Genomic DNA, 26,217 nt, shown 5'->3' on the forward strand with positions numbered 1-26,217 from the left:
TCTGCTCGCTTTTGTCCTCTATTGTCACCGCAGAGCAACATCACTGTTGTCTTCCCTTGATGAGCAAAGACGGTCTGGATACAGGCCAAGCTGCCTTTACAGCTCCCTCTGCTCCCTCTGCACTTTCCTTTCCTAGTTAGAATGGATATCCATATTTCAGATTAAACTGACAGCCTTATGTGTCTCACTGATTAATGATGGCAAAATATTGTAACCCAGTTCTCACAGTAAGTGGTGACAAGTATGTTTTACTGTTTTACTATTATATTGAGTAGATATTTCAAACCTATACCAGGGCAAATATTGATATTTTAATTAACAAATAAAGCCACTCTGAAGTAAAAGGTTTTTACTAAAGAAAAAATAGAGAAATCCTGCACTTTCAACTTTTTGAAAAGTGCGTTTTCTTCATTTAGACAGATATTGTGATGTGTCGCTATGTGATCGTCTTGCAATATGTAGATTATCAAAGAATCGTTGTATCTGGAGCGATTCTTTTCATAATTGATTATTTTCACGATTAATCGAGTCGTCGCTTGGTCCATAAAATGTCAGAAAACGTTATCAGTGTTTGTCAAACTTTAGCCACAAACCAAAATGATTCACTTTTCATCATGTCTTCGTTATATGGAGCGAAAGAAACAAATAATATATTCACATTATTAAAAAAGCTTCAAACCGATTAATCAATGAAAATAGTTGACGATTCATTTAGTAATCAATTAATAAACGAGTAATTGTTTCATCGTGGTATTGGGGACCATGTGTTGTGTATGAGTCATAACTTCATTACAAGCATGTTACAGTGTGTCAGTTTCGATGATTACTGTTCTTGTTGATGTTACGTCCTTCATCTGATAACAGGCTCTGTCAAGCAGTACTATCAGACCCGACTGAGGGAGCGTTTGTGTATACAGTGGCAGCTCAGGGACAGACACGGACGTGTGTACAGCGAAGTGAATTGAACACTTGCTATACTGGGAAACTCAGAGAGAGAGAGAGTCATGTGGAACTGATTCAATCAGCGTTTGGGTGAACTCGTCTGACAATGGTTTAAAAACAGACATTTGCTGCTATTAAAAATTTAATGTTAACAGTTTTGAGTAAAAAAAAAGCCCAGACAGAAATTGCTGACCCTAAAAAGTCTCGGTGAATGACTGCTCTCGAGCGCTCTTGAACCAGGGTCTGGTTCAGTAATGCCGAGTGTGTTGTGCCATAAATACTTTTTTTATTTAATTCAGTGTGTGTATTCATGGTTATTTATTTACACGTCTTATTTGCACAAGTGGTAACCACGGCAACGCACAGTGCAGTTTACATTGCCTGCGTTTTGGCTGCGTTGGGGTTGAGATGGGGCTCAGATGGAACTCTCCTGGGCTTGAGTTTGAACGGAAAAATGCAAACCATGCAGCGTTCCAGCTCCGGCGTTCACTGGTTCATAAAGTACATATATTTTTAGTGTCTCATTTCAGTTTCAGCCTGAGCAGTTTCCACATGATTTGTCATGTGTGTGTTATTACATTATAGCTGATGTAATATGTTTTTATACCTACAGACTGCGGTGGGATTATAATTGAGACACTGAGATTCTTTTTTTAAAATTAAAAAGCGTCTGGCTACGATAAAGAGATCGAGGCTGGAAAGGAAGCAAAGGACACCTGCAGGCAGCTTCTAGTTTTCTCCCCTCTTTTTCACTTCCAATAGCTCAATTTTCAGAATGACTTTAAACTGATAATATCACATATATGTGTGTGTGTGTTAGATTGGATTGGCAAGGAGCTGAGAGAGGAATTAGAGGTCATATTCGAGGAAGGGATTAGAAGAGGAAGTGGAGCTCAGAGGGACGGAGGCTAGACTAGAGGTTATTAAGTCCGTTTAATAAGAGCACAGTGGAGGCTTCTCTTCCCACCACCAACACTGTGACCTCGGGTTCATGGAGTTGTTGTTCAGTTTTTGAGACCTCCATCCGTTTTGGTTGTACACATTTCCAGGCACTAAATATCTGCGTGAGGTTGCATGTAATTAACAGCTTGACTTGAATTGTAAGGCAAATGCAATGGAAACAGATCCAGCAAAGGAAGGATGATGTTTATAGATCACATGACAGATGCATCGCTCCAGCCTCAGTGTTTTACTGCACTGTAAAAAAACAGCAGAGGTGGTGAGTTTGAACTAGAGCTGCAACTAACGATTATTTTCATAATCGATGAATCTGTCGATTATTTTCTCGTTTGGTCCCTAAAATATCAGAAAACCTTAAAAAATATAATAAACCTGGAAATGATGATGTTCTCGAAAGTCTTGTTTTGTCCACAAACCAAAATGATTCACTTTTAATGATTTCTTTGTTATGCAGAGTAAAGAAATTAAGAAAATATTCACATTTAAGAAGCTTAAACAATCAGAAATCTTCTTTTAATCATAAAAAAAACTTCAAACCGGTTATCGATTATCAAAATAGTTGTCGATTCATTTAGTAATAAGCATGATATTTAGTTTTGATCATTCTTCGTGCTCTTTATTTACTCAAAACCATATGGGACCGGCATAACTGACCCACTTTGAGCCCATGACCAGTTAGTACACCAGGTACCCGGGTGGGCATGTGCTTGAAGTGAAGAAGACGCAGGTGGAGCCATCATGGAAACTGTGGACAAACCCCGTTGTGACCCCTGTTGACAGCTCAAATAGAAGCCTTATGGGGCCCACATGGACATGCTGGCTTGGTGGGACACTTTTTAGGACCGTGCCGTACCGTACTGTACTGTACTGTACCATGATGTAAACACAGCTATAAACCCATGTGAAACACAAAGAGATCTGTTTGAATGTGCCACTAAAATATAATGATTCCTCAGAAATCACCTTCAGCTGCCTCGGCTTTCTGCATCATTTTATTAGAATAATAAAAATGTCACACCCCGGGCGCTTAAGAGAATTAATATTGAACCCGACATAAAGAAACATCAATATTTGTGGTAGATAATCCAGATTCAGCCTGGCCATCAGATTAGGATGATTGTTCCTACATGTTTCCAGCAGCTGGGTCAATTATGCAGCTTCTGCAGAATGATCAACATCAGGAGTGAATGGAGAGCGATGGATGGGGATGGGGGGGGGGTGTAGTGCAGACGTGCCAGCTCATGCACATGAACTGGAGAGGAGAGGCGAAGGGAAGGTCAGCCATGGACGACATTCTTGGCTGCCTTCACACTGGATGAGCATTATATAGGGAGAGAACGGGGAGGAGGGAGGACAACGAGACAAAGCAGGCAGGTGGAGGAGGAGACACTGCAGGGGGGTGTGTGTGTGTGTGTGTGTGTGGGGGGGGGGGGGTAGTGGAGTGCTTTGATTTCAGAAGGTCAGTCTTTGCTTTTACATCATTTTGTGTGTGTGTGTGTAGTGTCCTTATATCATTAGTTAAAATTATGATTAATGAAAAGGTCATTTTTAATTTGGCTGTAAAAAATATATATATTTCATATATTTTTATATGAAATATGGACGTCCTGCAGCTACAGTATGTATACATATAGATATATATATACAGTATATATACACACAAACATTAAAGTTTGTCCTAGAATATAGAAAGGAGTACATCTGAATAGGCTTTTCATCTGTCTCTCTGCCTCATGCTGCTGAATGCTCAGGGATAAATATCTTATTTTCAACTTATTTCCCACTCACTTGGCCGTGAATTATTTGCTTTTTTATAGAATATATGAAGTGCAATGTATGCACGTTTTTGAAGGTAATGCAATTTACTGAAGAATGAGATTCAGTGTGACTTCCGTTTTCCAAGGACGTCTCTAAAAGCGTCCATAAATTTGCCTCGGAAATCGTATTACAAGCACGCTCCATCAGAGCTCCGGAAATCAATCAAGGCGATCCAGTATTGTTTGTACATAATCAGTTTAAAAATAATAAAAAACAGTGACGGAGAGCAAATCCTCACAGTGGAGAAACTAGATCCACTCTATATTTGGGTGTAAAAAAGAAAGAAAAGAAGCTGAAGCAATTACCCGGTTATCAAATTGATTGTTGGAATTGGTATTCCCATAATTTATACAGCAGAATGCAGAAAAAATAGCCTTCTCTCACCCAGAGTTGATCTCATTGTCACATGACTCACGTTTTTTTTATTTATTTTTTATTAAATCCTCGGGAAGTGCAGAGAGAGCTGAGGGAGGCTGATTAACTGTCATATTAATGTCAGCTCTGGTGGTTTTAAACCTGACAGAAACCCAGATACACATTTAATACGTCACTCTCTCTGTTTTGACTCATAACTACCTGGTAAATAGAGATGTTTCTTTGTATTTGCATCTTCCTGGTCTCCATAGCAACAAATTGCTAGGCAGATTTGAGTGACACTGCATATATTTATGTCCAGTTGCACCAAAGATTGAGCCATTGTCTCTTTTCTTTTTACCTGTTCATACCGTTTGTATTCCAGTGGTGTAGAGCTGCAACTAACGATCATTTTCATAATCGATGAATCCGTTGATTATTTTCTCGATTAAGCGAGTCATCGTTTGGTTCATAAAATGTCGTTAAACGTTAATAAATGACAATCAGTGTTTGTCAAACCTGGAAATAATGAAGTTCTCAAATGTCTTGTGTTTGTCCACAAACTAAAATGATTCACTTTTTATGATTTCTTTGTTATCTGGAGCAAAGAATCAAAGGAAATGTTCACATTTAAGAAGCTGAAACAATCAGAAATCTTGTTTTAATAATAGGGCTGAACAATTTTCAATAAATATCTAATAGTTAAAAAAGCTTCAGACAGATGAATCAGTTATCATTAATAATCGATTAATCGAGGAATTGTTTCAGCTCTACTGCGGTACACACATTTCTTCTTCAGAAATTTGAATAACAATATTACAACGGCACATTTTAGGCAAGCTAGCTCTCAGAGACGATGACCTGCTGCCACCACCAGAGGGCAGGAAATCACAGAATGAATGCAAAGAGGCAACAAAGGACATTTTAGTAACTTGACTTTCTTCCGTGAGTGAATTACATGTGGAGTCAATTAATAGCATTTTTTTTATTTTAATAAAAATCCAGTAATTCTATAACTCAATGCACTCGTCTGGTACAGCAATCAACCTTCTGTCGTGTGGACGGTATGAAGTCACTGATGGTGCTTTTAATTTCATCCAGGTCATGTGAGTGAAGTGCTCTGGCAGACGCGGGCCCCGGTTTCCATCGACATGTACCGCAGATGTTTATTACATTTCCAGAGAATGTGCTCAAGAAAAATGCAAATCAATGCACCTTTCCATCCATTACTGTTATGCTATGAGGAGTTGAGCGTTAAAATTAACAGCCGGTGGCGCTAATTGTCTTGGCGGGTGCCGTTACACTCGTCTGGTGTTGCCAGACTTTTAGAACCTCTTGGTTTATTCCCAACATCCATGGGGTGCAATCAGTGGCTGCAGAACAGACAGTGAGCTGTTTGCTCTTGTAGAGGAAATGTCCTCTCGTCTTCACGTCTTACTAAAATGTAAAAAAAAAAGGTGTTTTAATAAATCTTTATGGTTCTTTACATCGGCAGTATTTCCCACTGGGTGCCGTTCATCAATGATGTCAGAGGAGCACTTCTGATTTGCCAGTTTCAGGACAGATGGAAATCAGCTGGGATGGGACTTGAGCCAGATCCATCTGCGAGAGTGAATATACATGAGCCTTTGTGATTGGTCCGGTTTCCAGGCGTCAATTAGAACCACTGCATCATTAACTGTGCCCCAGTTAAACCACAGTCAAGCAGCAAGGAATTGGAAATGTAATTAACATACCGTGTTCGGTGCTTCATTTGAGGAAGTTCTGACCTTCTCGTCTGCTGCCATTTTTCTTTTCTTAGTGTATGCCAACATTGATTTGCCTCGTCTGTTTCCATTTTACTTTGTGCCATTCCGTTTCCTATTGATCCACCAACCTTTCAACTGCTGTGAGGCCTGAACACTTGACAGTTTTATCCAATAATGTTTGTGTGTGCAAACAGCTGTTTGCTGTTAAAATGACCAAAACAGGTGAAAACAGCTGACGGGGATAGAAAAAGACGACAGGGCTGTGAGCAGTTGTGTGGTTCTGGTGTTGTCAGGTGTTGAGAAGATAAAACTGACTGTTAAATATGATGTTTGAAGGTCAAGTGTGAGAATTAGTGCCATCTAATGGTGAGAAAGTAGAGCGCAATAAGCAAAGAGAATTGCGGTGACCTTCACATACTGGAAAGAATGTATTCTCTCCATTCTCCCACTCTGTGGTTTGTGTCTTGCTCTTACGGGAAAAAACATGTTCAGAAAAGGTTGATTATTTATTCAAGACGTGAATTACAGAGCATTACAGACGCGTGTTGTCTGAGTTTGGCACTTTGCTAATATATACTGTGAGACCAACTTCCATTTATGTCATTTTAATCCAAATGCCAACAATCACAGAATTTGACAGCGAGAAAAGCAACGCAGCAGGTGGCGCCCTGAGACCTTTGCACAGCACTGCAGTCTTGTGGTTTTTCAGTGTTTTAACACTGGTAATTCACCTGTAGTCACGCTCCCATTAGACGGTCCCAGCCGTCAATCACACATTCATATGTGCCAATTTTCCATCTAAATGGGAACAACATTGAAACTGGTGATTGAGAACATTAACTCTTCATGGAAATGTTTACTGATGTTATAAACCAAGTAAGAAGCAAACTATAGCTGAAACGATTAATCGATGAATCGATTAATTGATCACTAAATTAATGGACAACTATTTTGATAATCGATGAATCGGGTTAAAGCTTTTTTCATGACTAAAACAAGATTTCTGATTGTTTAAGCTTCTTAAATATGAATATTTTCTTCATTTCTTTGCTCTGGATAACAAATAAAAGCTGAACAATGACTCAAAATGTTATCGCAACACAGCTTACTGCAATTTTCAAATTGCATGAGACCCGCAATATTTGTTCAAGCCAAAATGTGTCAAAATATCATTTTAGATGAATTATTATTACACATCTCATTCTACAGACTGAAGAGAATGTCTTTGTTTCTCACAGAGCTGCACAAATATCGCACAGTAATCCTTTCAAATGTGTTTTTTTGAATGAAAATGAGAATAATGATGTAAAAATTACCATTCCCTCTGATATCGCAATCGTATTTCCTGTCAAAATAATCGCAATTAGATATTTATTCAAACTCGTTCAGCCCTATTTTCGTCCGTCTTTTTGCTCGTAGCATTCTTAGCAGTAGATCTTACAATGGTGAACAGAAGGAGTGATACCAACTAGAGCTGCAACTAACGATTATTTTCATAATCGATTAATCTGTCGATTATTTTCTCGATTAATCGATGAATCGTTTGGTCCATAAAATATCAGAAAACCATAAAAAATGTTGATTGGTGTTTCGTCAAACCTGGAAATTATGTTCTCAAATGTCTTGTTTTGACTTTTAATGATTAATTTGTTATCCAGAGCAAAGAAATGAAGGAAATATTCATATTTAAGAAGCTTAAACAATCAGAAATCTTGTTTTAATCATGAAAAAAGCTTCAAACCGATGAATCGATTATCAAAATAGTTGTCGATTAATTTAGTAATCGATTAATAATCGATTCATCGATGAATCGTTTCAGCTCTAATACCAACTACTGGAAAATCGTGTATTATGGCTGCAACCATTATTTGAGTAATTCATTATTACTAAATTAATCGGTTTGTAATAATGAACGATTTTTCAACTTCTTCAATGTGATTATTCTCATGGTTTTTTTTGCTCCATATAAGAAATAAATCAATAGTATCAATAATCAATAATCATTAGTTGCAGCCCCGGAGCGGTATAGTATAGTCAGTAGTAATCAGTCAGGAAAACGACAACACCTACAAATACAATTCCCCATAAATGGGACGACTTACATTCAGATTTCACCGCTGCGAAATCAGCTTGTGTTTTTTTTCTGGACAATAAAATGGTCGCCATGTTTGTTGATGCCTGCGACTCGGTGCTCGGCACTGCCCTCTAGAGGAAGTATTATGTAACGTCCACACCAATGTACAAGACGAATAAAGGTGTGTAGGGTAGTGACGGAGATGGAAGTAAAACGGATGAAAATGGAGCATAATAATAGACTTTAATGGACATTCAGACGTGTGCTCAGGTGATTTATATATAATGTACAGCTTGGAAAACCAAAGGTTTTTTTATTTTAAAAGGGATTGTACACGTAGATTAACATATTCATGGGTCGTATTTTTCAATTTCTGCCAATAATCCAACCTAAATGTGACACAGCAGAGCGCTAACCCAGACACTCCTGAAGTGGAGAAGTGAGTTTGTTGTGGCTTTAAAAAACAAGCAGACAATGTTCCCGGACATAATATTTGCATGTGAACACTGTGACACACAAAAGTGATCTACAAGGGTATGTGTGTGTGTGTGTGTGATCATGCACAGACACACCACAGACACAATGTCACAGAAATGACTCTTTTGTGAGAGATGCACACACATGGATGTGCACACGCGCACATGCCCACGCATCCATGCACACGCCATAATTACAGTCGCTGGCAGAGAAAACAGCGGCCATACATAGTCAATGAGAGTGGGGAAAACAATGCACCCGGAGAAGATGATTGCTGTAAATAAAAGACTGAATGTAAAGTGAGGGAAGAGGGAACAGAGGAGGACACGGTGCCACGAGCACACAGGGAAACGGGGATTGGAAAATAACAAGTGTAGAGACGAGGAGGAGGAGGAGGAGGAGGAGCAGAGCGTGATATAAAGACCCACGACATGGATCTACAACTCAGTTTTCACTTGTTTTTTTTTTTCCACTTCTGTGTCAGTTTGAAATATTAATAAGTAAATTCATACTAACTATTTCCCCACATGCTCGGAGCAGTTTGGCAGAAGAAGGAACTTTTTTTTTGTTTTTTTTTATGTAGACGCGTCAGAGAGGCTGTGGTAACTCCATCAGGTAAAGAGTGAGCAGGAAAAGATGACAGGAGGAATATAAAGGTTGACAGCGGCAATAATTCCACAATGACCTACAAACACTCAAGTGTGATCCCCCCCCTCTCCCCCTCTCCCCCTCTCCCTCTCTCTCTCCCTCTCTCTCTCTCTCTCTCTCTGAAAATGATGACATACATACTGTTTGTCTGGAATCCAGTTACTCTTTCCAGTGAGACATAAACATCCATAAATCATCGGCAGTCAGACATCGACGTGACAAGTTGATTCATTCAAACGTAAATAATGAAGTTTTGATTATAATCGTACAGCTCACGGCAACATTACACTTTAATAAGAACCGAGCAGCCCCGTCAGTTCAGACTGCATGTTTCATGCAGACCACATCATGTGGTTTACAAAAGAGTTCGCAAAAATAAATAAAAGTTGACCTTGACTATAGTTTTGTCAAATTTCCAGTTTCAACTTTGATGTTTAAAGCTGAAATATGCAACTTTTAAATAAGGACAAATAATACATTCTAAATTGAAAATTTAAATAAATAAAAAAATCTGTTATAGTCAAACCATTGTCAGAAGATAACAGATAAACAGCCACAGAATAACCATGTGGCAACCGGTCGTCATGTCACCCATTCAATTCAATTCAATTTATTTGTATATCGCCAAATCATAACATACATTATCTCAAGGCACTGTACATAGACAACATCAAGGAGAGCAGAGAACCCCAACAGTTCACACAATGAGCCAACACTAGGCATCAGTGGAGAGAACAACTCCCTCTTAACAGAAGAAGTCTCTGACAGAACCAGGCTCAGAGATGTGCGGTCATCTGCCTCGACCGGTCGGGGTGAAAGGAAAATGAGGGACAGAAAGGGGGGAGAGAAAGGACAAGAGGGAGATGAGGTAGAGACAGAAGAGAGAGACCAGGAGCAGATACACAACAACTGTGTATACAGTCAATGATGTCATGTTTATAGCAATACAATGTCATTTATATAAGCCGCAGCAGAGAGTGTTGATAAAAATGATACTGATATCGACTTTTAATTATAGCATAATAATAATGGTGATGATATGTATGATAGTAATAGCCTTGAGATATGGATCCTGCAACCTGCAACCTGCAAGATGAGGATACAGAGAGAGAGGGAAGGACGGAAGGAAGGAAGGAAGGAAGGAAGGAAAGAAAGACAGACAGACACAGACTAGGGAGAGAAAGAACAATGTTAATGACATATAAAAAGTCATATTCATACCCTGAGCATGTGACCTCGCCTTTTTGAAAATACAACACAAATACAGCTGTGTGTGTGTGTGTGTGTGTGTGGAGATGTGCTGTGAAGTGTCTTTAATTGTCGACTGTTGTGGAGGACGTCGTTGGCACTCTGCCACTCAGCTCTTTTTGTTTGTGTACTTCCTTGTAGATGAAGCCTACACTGCTTTGTTTTTTTTGTTTTCATTTAAAATGAATCACACTTTAATCTTTAGAACGCACAGCATTTCGGCTGCTTTTTTCCATCACTATGTATAAACGTACAGATCATACAGAGGCTATAAGACTGTGCAGTGTAGAGTCTCTTATATCCTTTTTTTCAGCACAACCTATAGGCAATGTGATGAAAACAAATCTTTTTCACCGACTATATAAACACACCTGAGCAAAAAAGTACTCAAAATGTTTCAAATAGGATCAAATTTGTGAAATCGCTCCGGTTCAAAGTTCACTTGGCTCGTTTTTAGGAACAAAAGAAAAGAAAAACGGTCTATTTTTGTGACTTCTGCACAATTATTGCTACTTTATGTCACTACTAAAAGATGATATAAAATGAATCATAACTTAACTCAACAAAACATTTTGTCAAATTTAGAGCTGCAACTAATGATTATTTTCATAATCGATAAAACAAATAAAAAAATGTTGATTGGCGTTCATCAAACCTGGAAATGATGATGTTCTCAAATGTCTTGTTTTGTCCACAAACCAAGATAATTAACTTTAAATGATTTCTTTGTTATCCAGAGCAAAGAAATTATGACGATATTCACATTTATGAAGCTTAAACAACCGGAAATCGTGTTTTAATCATGAAAAATGCTTCAAACCGATAAATCGATAATCACAATAGTTGTCAATTAATTTAGTAATTGATTAATAATAGATTAATTTAGTAATTGATTAATAATCGATTAGATTAATAGTTTCAGCTCTAGTCGAAATCATTATTTCCCATTAAACTTTCTTATTGCATCTTATTGGTCCCGACCTTTACTCGAGGAAGTTTTCTCTCTCTAGTTTTTGAATTGTAATTGAATAATCCTGCTTGTCATATCAACCATGAGATTTGCATATCGGGCTGCAGCCATTAATTGGTTTCTAGATTAATTGCCATTTATCTTCATGAACTGAATATGATATGGTTTGCCGACAAAGGGGAACATTTGAGGATGTTGTCATTTGAGAAAGTAACCCACAGATGAATTGATTATCTATGTCTTTGAATTGATTGCAGTTAAATAAAACATGTTGCCCTCTTATGAACAGTCCAGAATTTGAAGTTCTCCTCTTGCAGGTCTCTAAAGGTCATGTTTATTGCTTCTCAACATGGACTTGATCGAGTGGCACCTAGGGTTACACACACACACATGCTTGTGTGCAAGTCGCTGCAAAGTGTTTACATATGCTGTGTGTGACCCGGGTCAGATTAAAGGAACACACTGGGACTTTCACAGCAGTTGTTACCTTCTTGAACTCATGCAAACATCTAAGCCCGGAACATCCTAATGGTTTTACCCCACCTTTCACTCACTAAGTCCCGCTTGTGGCCTCATGTGGCACAGTCACAACGAGGGTTACAAATTTGGAAATATTACTTCCTTACTCCTAATTTAAAGAAACGGTGTCATATGCAAATATAAATATTTTGTTTTTTCATGCAATATGTTATTTACCAACTCTATTTAACTTCCCAATGTTAAAAAAAAATCAATTTCTGTTGATTCCCATGGAAGGTCAGAACTGCATACATGCATACTTACTTACATACATACATACATGCAGTGGCCGGCCTGCTTCTGTGATATATGTTCAGCTATAAAAAACTCCAGTGCTATCATGGATCATTCTAAGGCCCATATTTAACATGCCCCCGATGAACTGAAAGGTAGCCACATGTCAGCTGTCATAACGTGCTTACAAACCGTCAGCCAGCCTCTGCATGCTTCAGGTTTTCCTGCAGACGAGAGCGCAGACACAAGAGCAAACTTCACGTGAGTCGGTTATTGGAATGTGAATTTTAAATCTATTATTATTATTATGCTTTTATTAAGTTTGTCGTGTCACATTTTATGTTAAACAATGCAACAGAAAATGATGTGAAAGTAAAGCTGTGTCGCGGTTCGCCTCCCTGATGCACTGTGAAAGAAAGAAAATGTAATTGTGGCATGAAATTGAATACTGGCGATGTACACGCTGGGAAACACAGAACACAGAGAAGACGACTTATCCTCTGGGATTGTAGATCTTATTGTTTTTAAAAAAAAAAAACATTGGGAAATAAACCGATGCTGCAGATGATAATGATAATAATAATAATGATAAAAAAACAAAAGCAGTTCATTGAGTTATGGAATGATATTTATGAGGCTCTGCAAGAGTTGGCGGCTGAGGAAGGGGGGGGGGGGCTTATTGGAGAGACAGGGCATTAGAATCATAGCGTTTTGTGTGCGTGTGTTTTGGTATAGGTGTCTTTGTGAGGACCAAAAACGTATAAACCATGTGACATTTTGGGAACGTGAGGACATTTTTTGCTCGTCCTCACGTTTCACTTTGCTCGACACCAGACTCGAGACTTGGTTCTTTCAACGTATTACGAGACAAAATGTGTCATGTACTCCTCAGTGTTTCACGTATACATAATATATATGTATATATATATATATATATATATGTGTATATATATATATGTGTATATATATATATATATATATATATATATATATATATATATAGACATATACATATGTACATGTACACAAAATCCATCAAAAAATATGTGATACAGTGGACGACATTGAAGGTTTTGTCTTTACACAGACACAAGAGTTCAATGGCAGAGGTTATTTAGTAGCCTCTCCTCATTCCTCTCATGTTACGTTTTAAGCTAAATTGTTTAAACAGGCTCTGAAGAAAATGGAAATCTGAATGAACTTTAATTAGAAACAACACAAGAGCATGCAGGTTAATTGCACACTCTGAATGGACCATAGGTGTGAGAGTGAATGGTTGTTTGTCTCTGTGTGGCCCTGCGATGGACTGGCGACCTCTGCAGGATGTACCCTGCCTTTCACCCTCTGTCAGCTGGGATTGGCACCAGCAGCCGTATACTGTATATACCGCGACCCTCATATGGAGGATAAAGTGCTAGACAATGAATGAGTTAATTAGATTCTGATTTATGTTTGTTTTTGTAACATTGCTCAGTAATAAGTTGTGTTATGAACTGTTAATGTATGTATTGGCCAGATTTATAGAGTTATTGTGTTATTTTTCAACAATCTGGTCTGTGTCTCCTCCCTTTGTCTGCACTTTTATTTATTTATCTGTCTCTGCCTTGATAGTGATTATAGAGACATAGAGAGAGAGGGAATGCTGGATAGTGAAGTGATTGAAGGAAAATGGGGAGAAGGAGCTGGAGATGCTGGGTTGAAACAGTCATCTTTGATCACGCTGTCATGCTTCTCTCCATCTAATCAGCTCCCTCCCTCTTTTCATCCCTCCCTCCTACAGACTCAGACAGACGTGAGAGTGTTTGTGGGTCTGCTCATACCAGGGTGTGGTTTTGCCAAAGTGAATATGTTTGACAGAGACTCAAGTGTCTGTGTTTGATGGTGAAATAGCAGTGTGTGTGTGTGTGTGTGTTGAAATCCTCATGCATGATTTCTTCATAGCTGAGTGTCTATTTCCAGACGGGTACAGTACGTTCCACAGCAGAGTCAATGCACTGGTCTGTCTGTCGTTAACGGACAGGACATCGATCCGTCCTGTATGTGCGTCGCTGACCCATTGACCCACATGGTGTTGACACCAGCTGTGTTTGTGTGTGTCACTGTACCACTCTCTCTCTCTCTCTCTCTCTCTCTCTCGCTTCCTCACAGACATCATTTAAGACTCTTTGTAAGCCCAGTGTTAATAAAGTTGTGTTAGTTATCGACTCCTGACACTGAGTAACTATTGACTCTGTGTGTTAAACATGAACTGTGTCACCGCGACCTCCCTAACCTCGCATGTGTTCGCTCCGTATCACGGCTGCGTGATGTAAATATGGTTATCTCAACCACATGTACAGTATCATATAATAAAAGTCACCGTACGGCAATCACAGTAACTGTTTGCTCCACAGTATCGTTTTTATTAGGATGTACTTTGTGTTGGATGTGTGTGTATACATGTGCGTTGTGCACACAGTGTAATCAGACTGTTGTTGGTTCATAAGAGTGTCACAACAGTTTGAGGTTCACCCGATTTCTCACACTCTGATGCCATCTACTGTCGTCTCTGCAGAAGTGGAGCCCTGGAGTAGTAGCCTGGAAATACTATTTTATTTGAATTGTTTTTTACATTATTGACATTTTAATTGAGACAACTGTTACCTGTCAACACTGCCACAGAAACACTCAAAAGCAGCAGTGTCAAAATAAAAAGGTACTGATCCTGATATGGTCAGTGTTTATATCAGAAAAGGTCCTAAAGAGAAGTACAGTACAGTAATAAAAGTAAAAGCAGCACTAAAATGTAAATTTAGAGCAACAATTGTATTTAAAAACACAACACTGACATGAAAATGTGAATACCTATTGAATAAATGTATTTATTCAGCTGTTTTTTACATATTTTGTCCATTAGATGATCATCAATGCAAGAGACAGAACTCCTTGTGTTGCTATTTTATACTTAGATTTTGAGATTGACATTGACATGATGATATAATCCTGTGTTCATGGCAACATTGTGACACCCCGACACCTTACCAGTGCAGCTGTAGTCACTTCACTACTGTAACAAAGCTCACTTTTAGTAAGTATTTATGCCAGAAAAGCTCCCAAAGAGGTAACGAATACAAGTACAGTACAATAACGAAGGAAAACACAGCATTAACATGAAACATGTATATGAAAATAAGGTGAAATGCAGCTGAAATAAGCATTAACTCTAATGCTGTGTGATGTTTAATTGTACTTCTTTCTCTTGCTCCCTCCAGCTGTCTCTGGCCTCCACCGACGCCCCGCCCACTATGCTCCTCCTAGATTCCCCTCTCTATTGAAGGCGCCGGCGGCGAATGCTGAGCAGGCTGGCGAGATTACGGTCCGCCTCATTGTCCTGTGATTGGCCGCTGGACCGCGCCGAGGTTAAACCGAGCCAATGTCCAACAAGCAGGATAGCAACTCGTCTGAGGGGGACGATAAAGGGTGAGACAGACACGCGTGTGTGTGTGTGTGTGTGATGTGAGCTTGAAAGGGAAGCACTGGTTTGACAGAAGTGACTGATGAGAAAATAGCTGCAGGCTTTGATGAGTGGGTGGATTGATGGATGGATGAAAGACATAGAAGTGCACTCACACCCTCTTTTTTTTTTCCATACTCAAACATTCTTGTTGTTCTTACGTTCCTGAACCAGCTTTTTGGCTGAAGTGTGGATGAATCTGGAGTCAAAGGAAAACAATATAGTTTGAAGAGAAAATGAAGGAAAAGACGTGATCTGACTTGATGGAGTGTAGTGTATTTTTTGGAGGGGGGGGGGGGGTAAACGGGAGGAAGACGGAACTGTCTGTCACGTTGCCATCTGTGCCCTCTGTTTTTCTGCAGCACACACACACACACACACTGTGCCCCGACCGCTTTATTAACTTAATTCACTGCGACAGTTCAGAAGCGATAAAGAACTCTGAACAAGTCAAATCCCACTGTGAGGGGAAAATAATGAACGCTAAAGTACATCGTCATCACATGACACATGAATTGTGTCAAATATGTGACTAAACAATAACATGTCACAATGATTCCAACTCAACCCAACAAATCCTTATAAAAACTCTGTTATTATTCCAAAGTGATATGATTTTTTCAGTGGGTGCCTTAAAAAAATCATAATTGCACTTTGAACATTACATTTTCACACTTTTTCTTTTTCTATATTTATCATTGGACTAAAGCCCACGTTGCTCCTGTGTGTGAATGAGTGTAAATGATGTGTGGTAGAAATATGGCTGCATATAGACGCACTGAATGATTGCATATGAGAATTGGGACTTAACTGAGATTCAAAACTACGATGAAAATACAGACTATTAAGTTTTTCAAAGGATTTAAAAACCTACACTACTAGACAAAAACACCTGAAAGTAGTAAGGTTACTTTGTATCATTGAACTGAAGACCAAAGAAACAGATAATCGACTATTTATAATATAATTGAATTACAAACTATTTTAAAAATGGGTTTCCGTGCTTGTTCTTGATGTTTTTTTGTGATTACAGCTACTTAATTGTGAATATATTCTGGTTTTGCTCCTACATGAAATGAAAAGAATATTTGCGGTTTGTGAAGCTGGAGGACACAACGTCGCAACACACCTGACACCTGATTTATGCGTTATTCAAAAGGTTCAGTTTGTTTGACTGACTCTGAGCGGCTGAATCATCAGAGTTATCATAAAGCAAACAGACCAAACAATAGTGATGACAACTCTATATTCAGTGACTCTTTCACATCATGGTCGACTTTTTCTTTCATCACAAAAGTGACTTTCCCTCCTGACTCTGATGCAGCAGAGAAGCCCTGATCCTGACGACCTTTGGTGTCACATCACCATGTTTAGCAAGTGCGAGCTCTGTGTGATTCTAAATTAGCGTCTACCTGGGAAGATAATTGGGCTTTGGCGGGGTGTGTGTGATTAGCGTGTGTGTGAGCAGACGTGTGTGTGTGTGTGTGTGTGTTTTTCCGCCAACTGCTGTATACACAGTATGTGCGTGTTTACAATGTACATGTATGTGTGTGTGTATTGTCGTATCCCTGTGTGTGTGTGTGTGCGTGTGGATTAGAGGAGAGAGCTGGATTAGGAGCACTGAGGGCAGATGGAGCCACAGAAAGCAGAGGACAGCTCAGGACGCCTCAGTATGTGACATCAACTGGGGATTGTCGCTTTGTGTCTGTGCGCATGTGCGTCTGTGCCTCTCACACAGTGTCATTGACCACGCACGTGTTCTTGTGAGTGCTGCCTCATGCCCCGACCCCTCCCCTCTGTGTGATCTGAGTCACAGAGCATTCTGGGTATTAGCACTCACTCACACACACACACACACACACAGAGAGATGCTGCAGAGCTTGTTATTGCCTGGGGAAGAGGAAACTGACACAGAATTGTTGTTGTGTGGATGTGATGAATTTTGTCAAAATTAGCCACAAATGATGTTCCATTATTACAAAAATCAATACATCATCATATAACTACATCATCAGGTCACCCGCACGACTTTTGCTCAGCATTTGTTCTAGGAAGTGTTTTCTCCTTCTGTGCAGCATGGATATGGAACGAGCTGCAAAACCAAACTTCACTGGCTTCTTTAAACACCTTCAAAGGCGTTTGATGGAGCGTCATGAAACATGTTGTTGTTTTGGAGGGATTTGGATTAAGGACATTGATTGTATGGCCTGTACTTCTGTATTTTACTTTATTATATCTCTTCTTTCTTTTTTTACTCTCCCTTAACTACTTCCCTTTAGCTTTTCTATTCTGTTGTGAGATTTATATCTGAAATTGTTTTGTCCCTAACTATTTGTACTATCCATGCTGCTATCTTGACCAGGACACCCTGGAAGAAGAGATCTTGTATCTCAGTGTAATCTTCATGGCTAAATAAAGGATAAATTAATACAAATAATAAAATATTTAGGGAGAAAACAATTTAATATATTGCCTTGCTTATAGTATCCTGATTTATTGTATTCATGCTAAACATAAACACAGATTAAAGTAGTAGAAACTGACTGTACTTCTGTAAAGGAACGTGCATTTAAACTAGTGCTATTAACGGCGTTAACGCAAACCCGTCCCATAGTGTTGCCGCAGCCTTATTCCTGAAAATGACACCATTTTATTCAAGTTCCATGCAGAGCACACAGTTATGTGAAGCTGTATTGTACTATTTTATTTGAGTTTGTTACGCACTTTTTCTTTTTTATAGATTCCTTTATTTGATATATATATATAAATATACATATATATACATATTGACCCAGATTGATTTAGAGTTTGATGTATGCCACAGCTCTGTTGGTGACTAATAGGCCTGCATTCCTCTCACAACTCCTGTTCTAAAGCCCAGTCTTGCGCTCTCTCGTCCTCAGATAACCTCAGTGTAATTGTACATGGAGTCTGATGGAGCAAACACGCAAACACAACAACAGCTGTTTATTCACTCATTCACAAGCCCATTGGCCATTTTACTGGCTAATTTTGTCTGTGACAGGCGAATAATGAAGAAAAAGGATGATCATTATCATCATTATTATCATATTTCTTCTTTTTCACTTCACAGAAATCTATTTTTAGTGCTTTTCTTGTCATTTTATATCACATTTTCACTTACTGTTGATGTTACAGTGTCACCGTTCACGTCGCTCTCTCTCTGCTTTGCAGCATCACTCACAAACTCACCTCAGCAAATCCAGTTAGCATTCCCAAACCCTCTCTGTTTGAGCAGGACCGCTCTCTAATCTGCTCTCTAACACAGTTGTTCCCGTTAATCTAGCATTAATGCAGCTCCTTGTAGAGCAGAGAGTCTCACACACTTGTTTCACTCACTCTGTCATAGTTTAGTTTTGCAAACATGTTAAAGGAAGGTTAAGATCAGCATTTATCCTGGAACTTACTTATTTATATTAAAATGATATATTACTGTATGTTCATGAATTGTTTCATTGTTAACCAAACATCTAGCTGAGCAGTGTAAGATTAATGGATTATATATGTAATCCCACAGGTTTATTCAAGACTTTGCATGTAAAAAGAAGTACATTCACTTGCCTAAAATGTATTCTTTTGTTTTTAATCGTTGATGTTAAATGTCGTGGAACTGCAGATTGATTCTAACCTTAATTGTTTTAAGTTCCCACATCGGTTCCCCATCTAACCCTATCTGTACCTCAAAGCTGAAGAGCAAACAAAGGCAACTAGTTTCACTGAAGAAGAGATAATTGATGTAAAAAAAAAAAAAAAGCAAGGCCTTGCAGATTTTTCAGTTGGCAGGCAAACAAAGAGAAACATCACCAAATACTCAGAAATGAGAAGCCGCGGAAGCATGAGACGATGAGGGAGACAAACGGACAACACAGGGACAAATTGGGGAGATGAGCAGGCCAACTGACAAAAGAGGACAAGGAGCACAAAAACTAAACACACAATGGAGACAGGGATAATTGGTTATGAGTGAAAAACATTAGGGCAGGGCAGGCAGTCATGAAGGGGGGGGGGGACTGAGTCGAGAGACTCACAAGGTAAGGAAATAATAACAGACTGAAGAGTTATAATATCCATTCAGACGTCAAAGTTAAAGTTTTACACAGTTACAAGTTAAAAACAACAACAACAAAAAAGGTTCCAGGTGTCTAAGTTTATGATTCATGACAATCTAACGTAATGATTTAGGTAACACTCACACTAACAGCTTTTATTTAGCTTCTCTGTAGAATCTCCCTCCCTCCCCCTTCCCCTCTCTCTCTCTCTCTCTCTCTCTCTTCTTAAAATATGACCAATTATACACATCAGACACAAGAGAATAAAGGCTGTGACAAATGTGCTCCTAATAAAGCCCTGCTACAGTTTACAGCTACAGCGAGATTTGAAACGTACCGTTTAGAGCTGCAACTAACGATTCTTTTCATAATCAATTAATATGTCGATTATTTTCTCGATTAATCGATTAATCGTCCATAAAATATCAGAAAACCTTAAAACCTGGAAATGATGATGTTCTCAAATGTCTTGTTTTGTCCACAAACAAAAATGATTAACTTTTAATAATTTCTTTGTTATCCAGAGCAAAGAAATGAATAAATGATTCACATTTAAGAAGCTTAAACAATCGGAAATCTTGTTTTAATCATGAAAAAAAGCTTTAAATCGATTAATCGATTATCAAAATAGTTGCCGATTAATTTAGTAATCGATTAATCGTTTCAGTTCTATATGAATCACATTATCCAGGTATAGTCCGACTAAAACTAGCTGGATTTTTTAATAAAAACCAAATAATTGTCTTAGTCTGACTAAAGTCGGACTTTTAACATGCATGTAAACACCCTGCGTGATTTCTGTCTTTTGTGTCCCTTGTTTGGACCTCTGACTGTGAGCGAGGACATGTGTCCGGATCACTCACCCACAGCCACAGCCACACACACTAACCTCTCCCTCCGCATCAGTAAAGCCAAGCAGGTGGTGGTGGATTAATAAAGGACGCATTCCTCCATTAACAGAGGCAGAAAGAGAGAGTTAGCACTTTCAAGTTCTCGGGTGTGCACGGCAGAGAGAACCTGTCATGGGATCTACACTCAAGAACTGTAGTTAAGAAGGCACAGCTGCGAGTCTATTATCTAAAGCAGCCCAGGAAATCCGGCTCAGGCCAACAGACTATGAGGATTTTCTACAGCTGTGCTATGGAGAACATCCTGGCTGCAGTTTCCAGGGCTTCAAAACCTCAAGACTCCAGTCTGCACTATACACACACACACACACACACACACACACACACACACACACACACACACAGGAAACGACCGAGCGATGGGCCACACACACACACACAAGTCAGTTCAGAGCAGCATGGACACGGCTGTGTTAAAAACAAACGCACATGGCCAGGAGAGGGGGAGGGAGGGGGTATTGTTGAGGATAAAGCAGTAGACAATGACTGGATGGATGGATGTTTACGATGGTGTCGTAAAAATGCTTACTCCAAAACTGTAGGGGGAGCTACAGGCGCAAAGATTTGAAAAATTCCGCTTTAAACAGCAGTGAGTAACCTTTCTGTGTGTTCTGAATCAGATGATCTGGTCTTAAGATTCTCAAAGATCTACTACTCACTACTTTACAATATTTCTCAGCCAAATGCTGTCAAGAATATAAGAGAATCATTTATTTAATTTATGCAGATTTTAGAAAAATATTGACAATTAGGTGTGGCATTTACTTTTCCATTAAAAAAGATCCATCCACGTACAGTAAATAGGTGAGCACATTCCATATTAATGTTTTCACTTTATGACTTTTATAAGTTTCTGTTTCACTTAAAGCTGCATTTATTAAATAACAGCTTTCACCGGTCTAGAGTGACGTAGATTTCCTTTTTGTGCTCATGAAGTTAGCCTAAAGCAGCCTAAAGCTCAACCACGAGTTGACATCATTGATAGCAGCTTTAAAGGCGACATAGTCCGGAAGCTCCAATTAACGCTGCGTTTGTGTGTGTATCTGCGTCATTACCTCGTTTATGAAACCCTACAGTTTCAGAACAAACAGTTCAGCCACTGCTGAGAAAATAGGGTTTTATTGTTTTCCTGGGCTCTGCGAAGCTGATCGGCACTTCCCTATGCTGATGATGTCATCAGTAAACCTCTAGCACTAGTCCGGGCACATCCGGTTGCGTACATTCAACCGCAGAAGAAGAAGAACCACTCTCGTTGTAGCTGCTGAGATGCAGAGCATCCACCGTGCCAGAGGGGGAGCTGTGTATCTGAGAGCTGGCCTACCAATTACGTCACTTCCAGGTACCTGGCCAATCACAGGACAGTGGGAAAGCTCTCGTTGGCTGGCCAATCACAACACAGTCCACGTTCTGGGGGTGTGATTTTGGTCTGAGGCGAGAGCCTCAGTGAGGAGATATTTTGATCGGCTCGTTTGCAGCGACTTGGAGGTTTTTAACCATGAAAACAAGTTAATATATATAAGTAGACCTCCATAACTAACATATATGTGCGATACCAGCATTCGATGTCACCTTTAAGTCCAAAATATCAGCAGTAGCAGTGTAAATGCATTTGGAAAAAAAATAGTATCTGTGCAACCAACATAAAAAAACCAACAAAAGCCGTTGATCTTGAGGACTTTGAAGAGCTTTGAAGCACTTGATTTAAAAAGAATTCACCCTGTGGACATTTAACCATGTTATTGCACCTGGTTTGTCCGTGTCCTGCCACGTGAGATTGTGATCCGCTGCAGTGAGATGATATGACTATTGTGGCGTTTCATTTTTGCAATTACTGCAATCTAGGAAACTCTTGTTTGAACATAATTGTCTGGGCACTGTGCAACAGAAATGCACTGACGATGACATAACACTGTGTGTGTGTGTGTTTGTTTGTACGTGTATTTATATCTTGGTGGCGACCAAAGACCGTACAAACCTCATCTTTGTGGGGTGATTTTGTTCTGGGCACCACAACTTTAAAGTGCTTTTTCAGGGTAAATACTTTAGGTTTTAGGGTTAGAATTGAGTTTAAGGTAGAGTTAGGCACTTAGTTGTGATGGTTAAGGTTAGGGTAAGGGAATGCTTATATTATTTAAATGATGTGACCTCATTAAGATACACAAAACAAGTTTGTGTTGTTGTTTAACATGAAACTCAAGACCCCACATGAGCAGAATCACAGGCTTGTCACAGACACATGACCTCATGAATGAGGGAGCATAATTGAGGCTGGTTGCATCACGTGTCTTGACAACAGTCTTGTGATTAATTTTTTTTTTTGACATGATACTGAACCAGGCCTGAGGACGAAAAGTGGGAATCCAAATGTAAAAGCAGAGCTTGGCCTCTCTTCTCTTCTGTCGGCTGCTCCTCGGCGAGCGATGCAGCCCACAGACGGAGAGCCGACACTGTGCACTTTACCTCGAGGTGCTGCTAAAACCGTTTGCAGCACCTCGTGGTCGATGTCTGACAAAAAGGTGACGCTGTCAGTAAAATGGAGGAGACGTTTGCGGGAGTGATGGAAGGAGAGGGGAAATAACAAAGATGAGATCAATATAAGATTAAATATTCACCATTTACAAGAAAGTGACACGTTAAACTCTCCTTGAGGATGAAGATACATCTTTTTATTTATTAGAATGTAACGTTGCTGTACAGTATGAGTGTCGTGATGAGTCTGTGATGTATAAACCAATTTGGACAGACGCCATGAGCAGATGAGAGGATGACATGTTGAGCATATTTAGCTCTAACAGGATTAGGAATTATTAATGTCTGGTTAGGGCTCGCTTTCCTGGCCCACTGCTGCACTTCTATCCAGTCCTGTAGACATATAACAACTATAATAAGGGCTTTTTCTTTGAAATGCCACTTATTCACCAAAGGCTTTGTGTCTCTGTGAATACTGTCTGTGTCCTCACTCTGTCCTTACAGTTCCTCTTGCCTTTGCACTTAAAGATAAAGTGGGAGATCATCTGTGGAACGGACGGGTCTGTAAAAATACCATCCAGTCATATTGAACGGCCCAAACTAATGAACTGGATCAATCAAACTGCCATCTGGTCCTCTATCTCCTCCTTCTCCTCTATGCTCGTACCCGTCTTCGTGCACTAATCGCAGAAGACAACGCCAGAGCTTATGCTAGCTCACTAAATCCAGAGAGAGTATTGGTTGTAGAGCCCCAATTAACGATACTTTTCATAATCGATTGATCTGTTGATTATTTTCTCGATTAATCGAGAAATCGAGGTTCGTCAAACCTGGAAATGATGATGTTCTCAAATGTCTTGTTTTGTCCACAAACCAAAATGATTGACTTTTAATGATTTCTTTGTTATGCAGAGCAAAGAAATTAAGAAAATATTCACATTTAAGAAGCTTAAACAATTGGAAATCTTGTTTTAGTCAAACCGATTATTCAATTATCAAAATACTTGTCGATTCATTTAGTAATCGATTAATAATAGATTCATCAATTCATCGTTTCAGCTCTAATTTGTTGTTTTTTCATCATCACGCTGTCATTTGAACATGTATCCAAAAACCGAAAAGTACCGAAAGTTACCGATGCTGCACAGCGCTCGTTCCTGTGCTCTGGAGGCGGAGCTTCGGAGGGAAGTCTGAAGAAAGGGGCTTGGCCTTTTGAATTCAAAATGTAGCCCTGCTCTCTAACAGTTTTTCAAGGATCTCCAGCTCTACCTTTGAGATGAAATATTCTGCTATTAATCCAACTATGCATGGAGAAATTTGCCATTTTGTAGAAGCAAAGCGGGAAAACGGCAAAGTGGACGTAAAAAAAACAAGTTGGAAAAAAGAAAACAAGAAAAACAAAGCGTTCCATTTAGGCTAAACATAAATATTTAATAAATGTATATTATTATGCAAATGTTAATTATGTTTCCTTTATTTAATAAAAGAGTGCAAGTGTTAGTGACATCTCATGGTGAGACTACAGATTCCAACAAACGACGACGCCTCTGCTCATGAGGCTTTGAAAACCAGTTTTTATTTCAGTAATTATACACTTATACAAACATGTTGTCTATGAACCTAAGGTCATTTACAGTTTACAGTCAAACAGGAGCAAAGTAACCAGGAAATATTCACAAAATTATTATAAACTGCTAAATGGATCATCAGAATCCTCTGTAATTAATCTGGTAGTTGATACTGATCCATTTAGATAATGAGTAATTAATCATAGCACAGGTTTCACTGATGTCTTTTTTAATGAATGTTGAACAGCAAAGTGATAAAGATGAAGAGTGTGTTGAAGTCCTGCATGTTTTTATCTCGCCTTTATTAGAAACTCTGCTGCTGTTACAATGATTCTCTTTGGGGGGTTTACAGTGTACAATCAGAGATCATGAAGCGTCTCAATTCACTCCGTGTCCTCACAAGACTTCACTTAACTGTACTGTACAGAGACCGTGCCAAGCCTGCTGTTATGTAATCAAGTCGGCATTAAAGCTTAAGTGAATTTGGATGAAGAGTGAGTGGCGGCGGCGGCGGCGGCAATTTCTTTGTTTTTGTTTGCTCCTGCAAGGAGAGGAAGGAGGAGGAGGAAATCAGAAAAGGGGCATGAATGGACAAAGTGAAAGGGAGTCAATTATAGAAGTGTCAGCAAGGATGACAGGTGACAGACTGAGAGAGGGGGCGATGGATGAAAGGAGGACAGAGAGCGACAGCACGCAGGTCGGACAAGAGAGAGAGAGAAGAAATATGATTGATATGGTAGACGAGAGTCTTGTTTTGGTGGAGAACACGCCACTGGGGCAAACTACACACACACACACACACGCACGGAGAGGGAGGGAGGTGTTTGAGAGGAGGCTGGACTAGAGCAATTACAGGGGTGGAAGAGAAAGAGGGAGGGAGGGAGGGAGGAGAATAAACAGAGTAGCTGTTCCTCCCAGCAGTCAGTCTGAGGCACACAGATAGGGTTGCCTCTGATATCTCAGCTGATAGCAGCAACCTGAGGCTCCGCTCCACAGTCCACACACAGTGCTTCACTCAGCCACTTCTCCAGTGCAGCATGTGTCTTTGGAGATGAACCCAAAGTTGCTCTCGGTCACACTTTAGCTGCCGCTGCTGAAGAAGAAGAAGAAGAAGAGGAAGAAGAAGAAGAAGTGGAACTATTGTTATTGTTCTGGCTCAACGTGAATGGGACTGCACGTGCAGCGGCTCCTGTGGACCACAGCGAGGCTGTAGCAGCAGAAAGAGCTGCCGGCTCACCGTCTCTTCTGCTGATAATCCTTCAAAGGCAGCGTCATGCATATCTTACAGCCATACTTTATCAACAGGTTAGTGTTTTTGAACAGGTATTGCTCGTTCTTAGTGTTGGTGTTGGGGCAGTGTGTGTGTGTGTGTGTGCAGTGCTGGCATCCACATCCTGCTCCACAACAACACTGCGTTAACAAGGTCTCTCCTCCCTGTCAGTTTAGACTCGTCTGCTCCCTGTTTGTACACTAATATATTATCCTGCTGTCATGACAGTGTGGAAAAGCTTCAGCAGAAAATGGCTGGCACCAGTTTTAAGCCATCAGAGTTCACTGTGCACGTTTAATCCACGGAAAAATTGACTGATTGACTGAATGTGTCTGACCTTTACAGGAAATATGACCCTCTGATAAACTGACAAACTCCAGAGAAGACTCCAACAATGCAATGAAATGTACTGAGGCGTCGCTAGATATTCTTGTTTCCTGAACACAG

General features: G+C 39.6%; 1 protein-coding gene across 4 annotated transcripts in view; it reads left to right on the forward strand.

Moving 5' to 3' along the window:
- The window catches only part of LOC131474914 (thyroid hormone receptor alpha), a 106,521-nt gene that overhangs the window by 57,401 nt on the left and 22,903 nt on the right, over positions 1-26,217 (forward strand). For 2 of the 4 annotated variants that reach the window (XM_058652633.1, XM_058652634.1), the window contains one exon: positions 15,244-15,451. In XM_058652633.1, the coding sequence (XP_058508616.1) occupies positions 15,405-15,451 (47 nt within the window). In that variant the 5' untranslated portion in view covers positions 15,244-15,404. Of the gene's footprint in view, positions 1-15,243; positions 15,452-21,480; positions 21,579-25,413; positions 25,806-26,217 lie in introns of those variants that run through there. The other 2 variants (XM_058652636.1, XM_058652635.1) reach the window with 2 other exon arrangements.

This window comes from Solea solea, chromosome 16 (genome assembly GCF_958295425.1).
Source record: "Solea solea chromosome 16, fSolSol10.1, whole genome shotgun sequence".
NCBI classification, from domain to species: Eukaryota; Metazoa; Chordata; class Actinopteri; order Pleuronectiformes; family Soleidae; genus Solea; species Solea solea.